Source organism: Microchirus variegatus, assembly GCF_963457635.1.
Source record: "Microchirus variegatus genome assembly, chromosome: 4".
In the NCBI taxonomy this organism is placed as follows: domain Eukaryota; kingdom Metazoa; phylum Chordata; class Actinopteri; order Pleuronectiformes; family Soleidae; genus Microchirus; species Microchirus variegatus.
In genome coordinates, this window is record NC_139805.1 from 14,503,751 (window position 1) to 14,515,526 (window position 11,776).

Consider the following 11,776-nt stretch of genomic DNA (forward strand, 5'->3'; position numbering starts at 1 on the left):
TGGAAGTGACAACATCCCTGTCAGCATCCCTGTATTTTCTTCACTTTCTGAGAGCCTGAGTTGAGTATCAAAGGTTGATGTTGCTTGCAGTGTCTCTTGTGAGAAGAAGGGTCTATTTGCAGCAACACCCAGTGGGTAGAAAATGACCACTAACAATAACCCTGACCCTAACCACTGGTGATAGATGCAGTCTCTTCTTTGGATAAGGAGATTCCTGTGCTACTGTGACCTGAGCATATTTTCCTACAGCAGATGGGCTTCTGACAGCTGCAGTCACTCAGGAAAGTTTGAAGGGTTATGGTTAGCACAGTTCAAAGCTCCTCTCATCCCCTCAGCCGCATCCTCTTCTCTTCCTTCTTTATCGCAGTTAAAAGTTCTCCACCCAACTGCTTTCTTGTCTCTCTTATCACAATTTTAAGTGTTCACAATAGAGTGGCTATGTTTTCAAGTGACTGTCATCAAACTTTTATGGCTTTTATGCATCGGTGATAGCATTAACTATCAAAGCAAAATAGAACTTAGTACTGCATCTTACATCTGTTTCTTTTTTTTCTGTGGAGGGAAGAGCTGCACTCCTCAGTGTACAGTGCAGCCTGTTGGAAATTATTAGAAATGGAAGAAAGAAAAGTCTTCAGAATGTCCTAAGATAAAGGACTGGATTGGAGAGCTTTGCGCTGTGCTCAAGAACTTTGGACTATGTCGGAGGACTTTGAACTCTGGACAGAAACATGTTTCACTGTGGAGGGCGTCCCCCAAATTCTTGAGGAGGAGCTGGTCTGTGGTGATGGCCTTACCAGCGGAGGCAGAGCTGTGTCATTAGTACATTTCACCTGGTGGCAGTGTGGATGAAAAGCAGAGGTGAGACGACACAGCCCTGCTTGGGAGTCAATTATGATTTTAAAGGAGTGAAAAGAGTAGATGTTGATGACAGACCAGACCTCTATAACCTATTGCTCAGATAGTCCAGTATCCACAGAATTTGTGGTAGGAGGGTTTAGATTTTCCAGAAGTTATACGTTTCTCACTCTGTATGTTGTATGTATGCATATTTACATATATTATTATTACTATTATTATTGTTCTTTTTATTAGTAGTAGTAGTATCATTATTATTATTTATTTTGCAGAAATAGTACATTTTGACCCACACTCCATACCAAATGGTGGCGGCAATGCACCAAATTGTTGTTTTCCGCCCGCCATGAAACCCTCAACGAAGAAGAAGAAGACGATTTAAGATTCATACCGGAAAACAAACATAGTTGTTTGGGAAACCCCTCTCTTTTCCCCGCAGGATGACTTCTGTCGTGCTGCTGTGTGTCCTGTTATCGGTGGCTGTCACCGGGCAGAGGATGGACGACTGGGTCGATCCTTACGACATGCTCAACTACGACACAGGCTCCAAAACCATGAAGAAGTCCACCGAGGTTACTTTCAATATTTCACACACAAAATAACTAGGGATGCACCGATCAATCGGCCAGTGATCGGAACCGGCCGATTTTCACGTGATCGGCCGAAATCGGTGACCGGCCGATCAGACAGAATATGCCGATTTTAATAAGCCGATCAAAATGCACCCGCATCGCGCAGTACACGCACATGTAGTAGAGTGTAGGGCTGGGCGGTATACTGGTTCACACTGAATACGTTTTTTTCCGTTATGATATGAATTTTTAATATACGGCCGTACCGGTGTATTTGATTACACAACATCCGCGCGGCCGCGCCGCTGCTGTCTGCTTTGCGAGTGAGCGCGCGCTCTGCATGTAAACGTTTCATTAATGTTTATATATTTGTTTCAATCACTGAATGAAGCCTGTCATATTTAAGACAAGAGTCAGGACCTTAAATCACTTGCACAAAACTTTTGATCAGCATTTGTTTGTTTGTCATTTAAACCTGTGTGCGCAGAGAGCACGAGGCATTGTTGGCACGGGGCGAGAGAGAGAGAGAGAGAGCGAGCGAGAAAGAGAGAGAGAGTGTGAGGTCATTTACTTATTTGTGTGTAGTACTATGTTGTGAAATATGTTTAAACTTAAATAAACTACACATACAGGTAGTGATTCATTGTTGTATTTTTAGTTGGATATTGGATGTGAACAACATGGTTCCATAACACTGCACTTTTAAGATGTGTGTGAATATTCCACAGCATTATTTAGTTCTATTTTATAGTGGTAATCTGTTCAAAAAGTCACACTTTAAGTTATTATGTTCCATGGTAGCATGTTCAAATGTATCATGACAATTGTTTTTGTATTTTTATATATACTTCTATTTTATAGTGATTCGTTTTTGTATTTTTAGTTGGATATTGGATGTTAACTGATTGAATTTCTATGTTAAAATGTTAAACATTAAGGAAATGTTTATGTATTAAGGAGAAAAGATGCAAAAATATATATCTTTCTGTATGCTGAAAAGTGGTTTAAAAAATTTAAAGCGGAATCGGCTAGAATCGGTATCGGCAGGTCAAACTTCTTGAAAAATCGGTAATCGGAATCGGCCCCAAAAATGGCAATCGGTGCATCCCTAAAAATAACATTGTTACATTGTTATGGTAGTCTGTATGTCAGTACTCGTTTGTTTACATACTCCAGTTACCTTAAATTACCTTCATTGTTCCTTGAATACTCTGACGACACTGTGCCTCTGCAGTAACATTTTATGTTCGTGTTCTTGTATGTGTATCTTTGTGAGGACTTATTAACCTAAGGGAGTTAGGACATTTTGGGAAAGTGAGGATATTTTGACTGGTCCTACTTTTTGTCACCCGCTTAAATGTGATTTAGGGAGGTTAAAACAGGGTTAGCATTGGGTTTAGGCTAGGGTTTAGCATTTAGCCGCGGTGGTTAAGGTGACGGTAAGGGGCTAGGGATACGCCTCTTTGAGCGTGCATAAGTTAGCAAGAGGTTTGATTCGCTGGATATTCGTTTTCGAAAAGACATTTTCTCAATCAACAAATAGACATTTTCCCATTATGATTGCTGTAGTAGTTGCCAATGGTAGGCAGCTACTTACTACAGGTGAACTTTTGTTGATATCTGCCATTATTGTGAAACGTGTGCGTGTGCGTGTGTGTGTCCCACAGCCTGCACACTATGACAAGGTGACAACAAAAAGAAGAGTGCACACGCAGGAGGCCTCGAGTCAGACAGAGACACCACTGTGCGACAGTAAAGTAGAGGATCTAAACAGACAGGTGGGAGGTCCTGACACTACACACAACATAACTCAACAACTAAACCAAACTTGTATCCTCCAAATGCATGCAAGTTGTACAACAACATTTTACAATACAATGGAAGAGGTGCAAAGCTTCCATTGTTAAAGAAAATAAACAAAGATGCAAGCACAACCTTAGTATGAGACGAGAATAAACAGGAAGGACTGTAGGAGTTTACAAAGCTACAATGGGAAGCATGTGTAGGCTAATGTGATAATGCAGTCAGTTAAAGGTGCATTATGTAATAAATCTAAAGCAACTGGCCATAAAATCCTCCTAATATGTCACAGAGACTCAGGAATAATGTTCATATAACATACTGAACTCCCCAACAACAACAGTACAGCCAAAATATTTGCATTAAAAAATATTTTGCCCACTGCAAATCACGTTTATGTTTTGAAATCATGTTTTGGCATGTGGCGCCACCTATCGCCGTCTACCAATCATTGCAGTCAGGAGAGTCTCAGCTGCCGATCAACCACAGGTTGCCAGTTGCGTCAAAAAACGTAACCTAAAACACCTTGGCAATTTGAATTTGAATGTAGTAACTGTTTTTGGCCACATTCTTACATATGGCACCTTTAAGAATCACAAATGTTGTGCTTTGTTTTTTTTCAGATTGAAGAACAACAGAAGATGATTGAGCTCTTGTCACAGCAGCCCACATGTCATCCAGTGTTCAAGAGATTCCTCAGCAGGCTCCTGAAGGATATACAAAGAGTTGGTTTGGTAGGTGGTTGTTTTATGCTCGTTTTTGAAAGTTAATTCAAACAAAATCCTGCTTAAGTCACGTAAAGAATACTTAAGTGTAACGAGTAGAAAATGATTTTCAAAACAGGGCACTCCTGTTCACTGTCTCCTCAGCCCAGTGACTCTTCAGATGTCCTCTATGATGCAAAAATTATAATGTCTAGACAAGCCATGATGGAGATTCAGACACTACTGGAGGGTAAAGACAACTGGAAAACCGGGGCTCTTGACAATACCATCAGTCAGATACTAGTGGATCTTAAACATCATGACATTGACGCTTGGAAGTGGCGTTTTGAAGACACTTTTGGCGTGGAACTTGACACACTACTGAGAGTAAGCTCCATTCATTTATTTTCGTTATGTGCTATCCTCCTGCTATCATATCCACATGACTTATTCAAAAATAATTTCCCTCTGTTTGCTCTCTGTTTGTGGTTCAGATGATCCTGTGTGTTCTGATCCTAATGGCCATCATTTGCACTCAGCTGTGGTCAATTGTGTCATGGTTCTTGCAATTCAGACGACTTGTTGCCATTTGCTTCATCATCAGTTTTGTCTGGAACTGGTTTTATTTGTACAAGGTGAGGATCTAGGTCTTTCAGTCCCCTTGCTCTTTTTGCAGCTGTGATTTATTGATTTATTGTTAATTAGACCAACACAATGTTTTTAATGGCATTACATTTATTTTGTCTAGATTGCCTTCGCTGAGCACCAAAACAATATAGTGAAGTTGGAGGGCATCAGTGCAAAATGCACTGGAGTGAAACAAATTGACTGGAGCGATAATTTGAAAGGTATGTAGGAAGTGGATCATAAATGACATATCCTCAGTTTTGTGGCAATCCACATATTTCCAAATGTTGTTAAATGGCTGCAGTGTGTATTTTGGTCACACTTCTTGTGATGTTGCATTATCCATCCATCTTCTACCACTTTATCCTCCACATGAGGGTCGCAGTGTTGCTGTGGCAATCTCAGTTGACATAGGGCGATATGCAGGGTACACCCAGTCCATCACAGGACCACATGCATAGACAAACAACCACCCACTCTCACACCTATGGTTAATTTAGAGTGTACAATTAACTTATCCCCATATTGCATTTTTTGGACATATTTTTGGATATATTTGCCACATGCAACTGACCCTAACCCTAACCCAGCAACTGAGTTGCAATGTAAGACATAAAGTGAAATATGTGGGGTGCTCTTGTTTATACCAAGGGATAAACAACAAAAGGATTAGATTGATAAACAAGAAAACGGTTGGTTTAAAGTGATTTGTGTGCCAGTGACGGTGGCAGAAGCAACAGTATAGATATGACAGTGCTGCAGGTTGTAAGTGCAGTGTCTGGCTGGCCGGGGTTTTGAAAATCTACTTTATTCTTTATTCATATGTGTAGCGACTTCCAAAGAACAAAAGAGTCACTGAGGGAGTGAGGTTGGGCCTGATTGTCTGATGCACTTAACAAAAGAATCCACTGAGATTTGTAAATTCATTTCAACCTTTTATTAACAAAAAAGATGATCGACTCCATGATAAAGTGCATAGCCCCTATTAACTTTAGATGTTAACAGTTTTTGGTTTACATTTTTAAGTTAATATCACTCTTTGATGCTTTAATAGCCGGACACATTGTTTCTCTGCAGAGTGGCTCAGAAGCACCTTCACTCTTCAAGATGACCCTTGTAAGACGTACTATGAAAAAATCATGATCAACCCTCTTCTGCTGGTGCCTCCAAACAAGGTAGGTCACTGTTCTGCTGGTATGGTTTATCCTCTGAATGTCTATCTATTCCCAATTTAGAAAACATAATCGGTATGTCACATACAGTGGTATGTAAAAGTTTGGGCACCCCTGTCAATTTTCATGATTTTTCTTTATAAATCACTGGTTGTTTGGATAAGAAATTACATTTAAATATATCATATAGGAGACACACACAGTGATATTTGAGAAGTGAAATACAGTTTGTATGATTTACAGAAAGTGTGCAAGAATTATTTAAACACAATTAGGCATGTGCATACATTTTTCATTTTATTGATTTCAATACCTTTAGCACTAAAGGCTTTTCTCTGCACCTGCCATGAACAGAGTCACTTGAGGTATGCTAAAGCACATTTGGACAAGCCAGCTTCACTTTGGAATAAGGTGCTGTGGACTGATGAAACTAAAATAGACTTATTTGGGCAAAACAAGGAGCAGAAAAAGAACACAGCATTCTAAGAAAAACACTTTCTACCTACAGTAAAATTTGGTAGCGGTTCCATCATGCTGTGGGGCTGTGTGGCCAGTGCAGTGACTGGGAATCTTGTTAAATTTGGGGTTGCATGGATTCCACTCAATATCAGCAGATTCTGGAGAACAATGTCCAGGAATCAGTGACAAAGTTGAAGTTGTGCCGGGGCTGGATCTTTCAACAAGACAACAACCCTGAACACTGCTCAAAATCTACTAAGGCATTCATGCAGAGGAACAAATACAATGTTCTGGAATGGCCATCTCAGTCCCCAAACCTGAATATTATTGAAGATTTGTGGTTTGATTTAAAGCGGACTGTCCCTGCTCGGAAACCATCAAACCTGACTGAACTGAAGATGTTTTGTAAAGAAGAATGGTCCAAAATACCTTCCTCCAGAATCCAGACTCCAGTTGGAAGCTATAGGAAGTGTTTAGAGGCTGTTATTTGATTTTACTTCATGTCTAATTTTGTTAAATTCATTCTTGTGCACTTTCTGTAACTCGTATAAACTTTATTTCACCACTCAAATATCACTGTTTGTCTCTTATATGATATATTTAACTGAAATATAAATGTCATGCAAACAACCAATGATTTATAAAGGAAAATCATGAAATGTACAAACTTTTGCATAATCAGAATCATAATCAGAATACTTTATAACACTGTAGGTTTGCTTCCATTCAACTCCTTAAGTCTACCTTTAACATTAGTACTTAACATCTGTGTTTGCAGTTTCTCTATTTACGTTGAAATAGTGCAGGTTTCACCTCTCTCTCTCTCTCCCTCTCTTTCTGTTAAGCCACTCTTAATGACCATCACAACTTTCTTCACTGAACCACTGAAGCACATTGGACAGGGGATCAGTGAGTTTCTTCGAGCCCTCCTCAAAGATCTGCCTATTACGCTACAGATTCCAGTTCTCCTCACAATCATGCTCTCCATCGTGGTAAGGACCCTTTATAAAAAAGAAACCTTCATAAATTCACTCTTTAACACAATAAATACATAAAACCAGACAGTAGGTGGGTTTCCATTAGCCTGCATATATGAGTATAACGTGTGCATGAATTGTTGTTTAAAGGATAAATGGAAACTGGACAGCTCTACCGTGGGGCAAAGGTCCTATTGCATTGAGTCAGGTTCCAACAGTGGTGCATGTCTTCCCCCTTCATACACTGTAAAAATGACAGAAGAGTTGCTTGGTGAGGGCTAACGAGGAGACTAATGACATAGTGTCAGAAGAAACTTACTATTATAAGAGATGGGAAGAAAAATGCCTTTTTTTTTAAATCACCCAATTTTAGATTTTTGAAATTTCTGTTAAACTCTTCTACAGGTATTAATGTATGGAAGCATGAATGCAGTCTTTAGGCATGGAATCACTGCACCTCTCCGCCGCCCTCGACAAGATCCACCTCCTCCAGCACTGGAGCCGCAGCAGCCACAGCTCCAGAGGATCCAGGGCCCTGAGCATTTGGGACAATTAGATATTCAACAGCGACATCCAAGGCAGCAAGCCGGTGATGGCACGTTGCACAGGCTTCAGGTTCATCAGCAGAAACCCAACAGACCCAGAGAAGAACAAGGTCAGGCATTTGTGGAGACACTGCTAGCTGCTGACCCTTCACACAATGAGGATGAGGCAGATTCTGAGCAGTGGGAAGGAAATCCTGATACAGAGCACGATGTCTCTGCTGATTCAGGTGCAGCGAGTGCTAGCATTGTTGCTGCAGAGACGGCCGTAGAAAAGACTAAACCCACTCAGTCAGATTCATCTGAGTCAAAGGAGAAACCTGAAAACCGTTCTCAGGATGAACCCAACAAAGACGAGGCAGCACTCGAACCTCAGCCAGCAGAGAGCCGTCCTTCACAAACGGATGTCAAGGTGAGCTTTTTCTTTAAGATATATGAAAAGTAAATCTAAATTTTTCTTGATAAATTGTGACATTTGATAGTGCCTCTTATCGTTGTTCTTTTTAATGCTTCAACATTGTGCATGCACTAATGGGACAGGCACATGCTTCACAAATTGGTAAATGTTTCATTAACTGGATCATATTTATTGTTTGGGTATTTGTCCAGTGTTTTTTACACTTTTACTGTGCTGTGGATGTTTTATATTTGTCCTATTCATTTCTCTGCCGCACCAGAACTCGTACATATGCCTCTGCTGGTAGTATGAATTATTTTATATAACTTAAATAGTTTTATATGTTTATAATCTATTACGTCTCATACCAGTGAAGTGCTTCATTCCTAAAATCAGACATTTTGTTTACTCCACTGACAAACCTTGGACAATATTAATATAGCTGCGTTTATCTCACACTTTTTAAATATATGTATTAATGTAAACATGATTATTTCTGAATTAAACTCACCACCTCCTCCTCACTGCAGGACCCAGAAGACAAGACTTCCTCTGTCTCAGTGCCACACATTGAAACTGTCGGTGTTCCAGTTCAGGAGACGTGTTCAGCACCAGTGGAGTAGATGGCGGCAAGATTCACAACATCGTGTGTGGTGACAGACGACTTTAATGGCTGGTCAATGTTGAGTTGGCCCAGTGTTGACGACTAACTTTATCATCATTGCTGCGTTGCCACCCACATGATTTCCTCAGTCAGAACATAAAGTTTAGTCAACTGAACTAGTATCAGGGAAACGGAACACTGTTTAAAATACAGCATACTGTTTTGAAAACCTGTTTACATAATCAGGTGCTTCTTGGGTTGTCTTATCCATGGACAGGAAATATACTTATATATATATATACTAGAAAGCTAGAATTGACAAAAAAAGAAAAATCAAGAAAAACACTTGAATAACATAAAATGGCTCGATTCACCTTTTGAAGTTCAAATGTGAACTTTGGGTTTTTGTATTAAAAAAGGGAATATTTCGCGTGTACTATCAGCTATTTTGTTGTACTTGATTGTTTTTGATATTGATGCTGCTTCATTCAGTTTTGATAAGTGACAGCTTTCTTTTTCTATGAAAAATAACAAAACCGCTTGCACAAAGCATGACCGGGTCACTGACTGACCACACGTGCAGTGGCAAAAGTTGCTGTTGGTGGATTTCATTATTGTCTCATAGACCTGTTTGTCGATTGCAGGATCAGCACATCACTGAAAGTAATTAGAAACATTTCTTGTAGCAGCCCCTCCCAATTCAACGATATTCAAGAAGACTCGTTTACTCTGCGGTAAGTTTTGTTGAACCCTCTGTTTTCAGCCTATATAGCGGGGTTATCTGCCAAACACCAACAGTAGACAGTTAGTGACTAGCTGGTGGATTTTAATGGAACATTATTTTCCAATGAATATGTGGCTTAAATGCGACTCTAGATGAATATTACAGCAATAGTCTGCTGGACATAATAACAACTATATGTGGTGCATTTAAGTACAAATGGGTCAATGCTCTTGATAAGGGTTCCAGTGCTGTGTGACGCACCAGCTTGACCTGCACTTCACTGTTTTTATGCAGTCGTGGTATTATGTTATTTTTTGCTCCGTTTGTTGCAACAGATGTCTGAATATCACATGCCAAGCACTGCAGCTGTGATCAATGAAACTAAATCATGTTTGATATCAAGGACTTCATCTTTATGAATTTTGCTTTTGTTTCACTGTAATATTTCTCCTTTGACCTCAAGATTTAATATCGTACAGTGTGCTTTATAGTATAAATGATGTATGTTACATTGTATCATGAGAGGGAAATGCACAACCCAGTGAATACAATAACGATACAGCATACACACGGTCCCTGAGAAAGGTTTTTCACTTCTCAGCTGTCCTGTTGCTACACAGTTAATGTCAATGCTGACATGTCTCTGCTGATTGATAGAACGATGCTGACTGAAACTTTGACATCAGTATCAATAAATATCATTTGTATGAACTTTGTTTATTCTGCTCACTCTCTCACTCACTCAACTTCTGCTGCTTTATCATCCACATGAGGGTTGTGGGGAGGGCTGCTGCCAATCCCAGCTGATGAAAGACGGGATACACCCTGGACAGGTCACCCGTCCATCACAGGGCTGCATAGAGACAAACAACCGTTCACTCTGTTTATTCTGCCGTCATTATTTAATCTCACTCATTATATGATTGTTAAAAGTAAGAAACATTTTAACTTGAATATAAATACATTTTGTCTTTTATAGGGCGTTACCACAACTCAGGGTGACATGACATGGTTGTACCTCGACTTTCACTCAATGTCAACTGGGATTGGCTCTGCGCAACCCTCTGGAAGATAAATCAGTAGATAATGAATGACATTGGAAACAATACAGACACAATATTGTGAAAGGGAAAATTGGATAAACAAATAAAAATGTAGTCACATAAAAAGAGGAAACAATACAGTTAACTCCTAATCCAGTCATACAGAGATTTAAGTAACATGCACAAATATTCATTTATCAGATATAGTTTAGGTTTAGTGTACATAGATACATATATGTGACACATATGCACATATATATGCATACATATGCATATACATATGTGTCTATATATACACTCAACAAAAATATAAACGCACAAAGAAAAACTTGTAGTTCTTGTTATGTGACAAAACAGAGTAACTATCCAAAAATAACAGTACAACTTTATCAATAAAGTGGCTTTAATTTGCGAACATTAGGATCAATTTCAAAACAAAAGTCCTGGAGTAATGGCAGGAAGAACACAATGGGGGTCGATAACGTGTGTGTCCACCATTAGTCTCACGCAGAGCGGTACACCGGCGACGCATGGACATCACCAGGTTGTCGATCGTGGCCTGGAATATGATGCACATTCAGTTGTGTTTCCACAGCTGTAACGCTCAACCCAGCACTCAGCATGCCAATGGCACGCTCCCTCATGATTTGTGACATTTGTGGCATATTGAAAAGTGACAAAAGTCCCACATTTTGGTGTGCCCTTTTATTGACCAGACCATAAGGAGTGTCTGTGTACTGGTCATGCATATTGACCACCACTCTGCCATGCTCCATGACTCTCGTGAGCAAAACAAATCATTCCATAAACAAATGTGTCAAGAATCTGAGCAAATGTCTTGACATCCTATTTTTGTTCACCATATTTTGTGACATTTGTGGCATATACATATATATATATATATATATGTATATATATATATATATATATATATATATATATATATATGTATATATATATATATATATATATATATATATATATGTATATATATATATATATATATATATATATATATATATATATATATACATGTGTTTAGGAAAGTGTCCAATTTGTTGAAGGTCCCTAATTCACCTGCTGTCAATTGTCCAACCTGACACAAACTTCACACTTCACTCTTGCTGCTGCACTTGGAGCCAAGTGTTCCACAGGTCTCTCTTCTCGGTCCCTGGAATGACGGACAGACACGCCCACCACCTGTAACCGTTTCCTACGCTGTCCAATCAGCATCATTTGGCCATGTTTCCCCAGGGAGTGTGTCTGTTTTCTCTTCTGTCGGCTTCTCGCTCTCTCGGGT

At 39.5% G+C, this 11,776-nt stretch overlaps 1 protein-coding gene across 2 annotated transcripts; it reads left to right on the forward strand.

Annotated features, from left to right (window-relative positions):
• Positions 1-1,278: 1,278 nt before the first annotated feature.
• clcc1 (chloride channel CLIC-like 1) lies at positions 1,279-10,045 on the forward strand. 2 transcript variants are annotated; one of them, XM_083888083.1, is made up of 10 exons: positions 1,279-1,427; positions 3,095-3,205; positions 3,851-3,961; positions 4,097-4,318; positions 4,426-4,566; positions 4,680-4,779; positions 5,636-5,733; positions 7,035-7,181; positions 7,572-8,120; positions 8,636-10,045. In XM_083888083.1, the coding sequence occupies exons 1-10, from the start codon at positions 1,296-1,298 to the stop codon at positions 8,726-8,728; spliced, it is 1,704 nt and encodes a 567-aa protein (XP_083744209.1). In that variant the 5' UTR covers positions 1,279-1,295; the 3' UTR covers positions 8,729-10,045. The 2 variants fall into 2 exon arrangements, with proteins under 2 accessions (XP_083744209.1, XP_083744210.1); XM_083888084.1 differs by lacking the exon at positions 1,279-1,427 and having other exon boundaries at positions 3,098-3,205; positions 4,071-4,318.
• The last annotated feature ends 1,731 nt before the right edge of the window (positions 10,046-11,776 follow it).

What these genes read in the sequence shown, in the direction of transcription:
- clcc1 (XM_083888083.1), top strand. Translation starts at nt 1,296, where the DNA reads ATGACTTCTGTCGTGCTGCTGTGTGTCCTGTTATCGGTGGCTGTCACC. An exon ending in CCATGAAGAAGTCCACCGAG is followed by an intron (nt 1,428 to 3,094) that starts GTTACTTTCAAT and finishes TGTGTCCCACAG; the next exon opens with CCTGCACACTATGACAAGGT. An exon ending in ACTGGTTTTATTTGTACAAG is followed by an intron (nt 4,567 to 4,679) that starts GTGAGGATCTAG and finishes TATTTTGTCTAG; the next exon opens with ATTGCCTTCGCTGAGCACCA.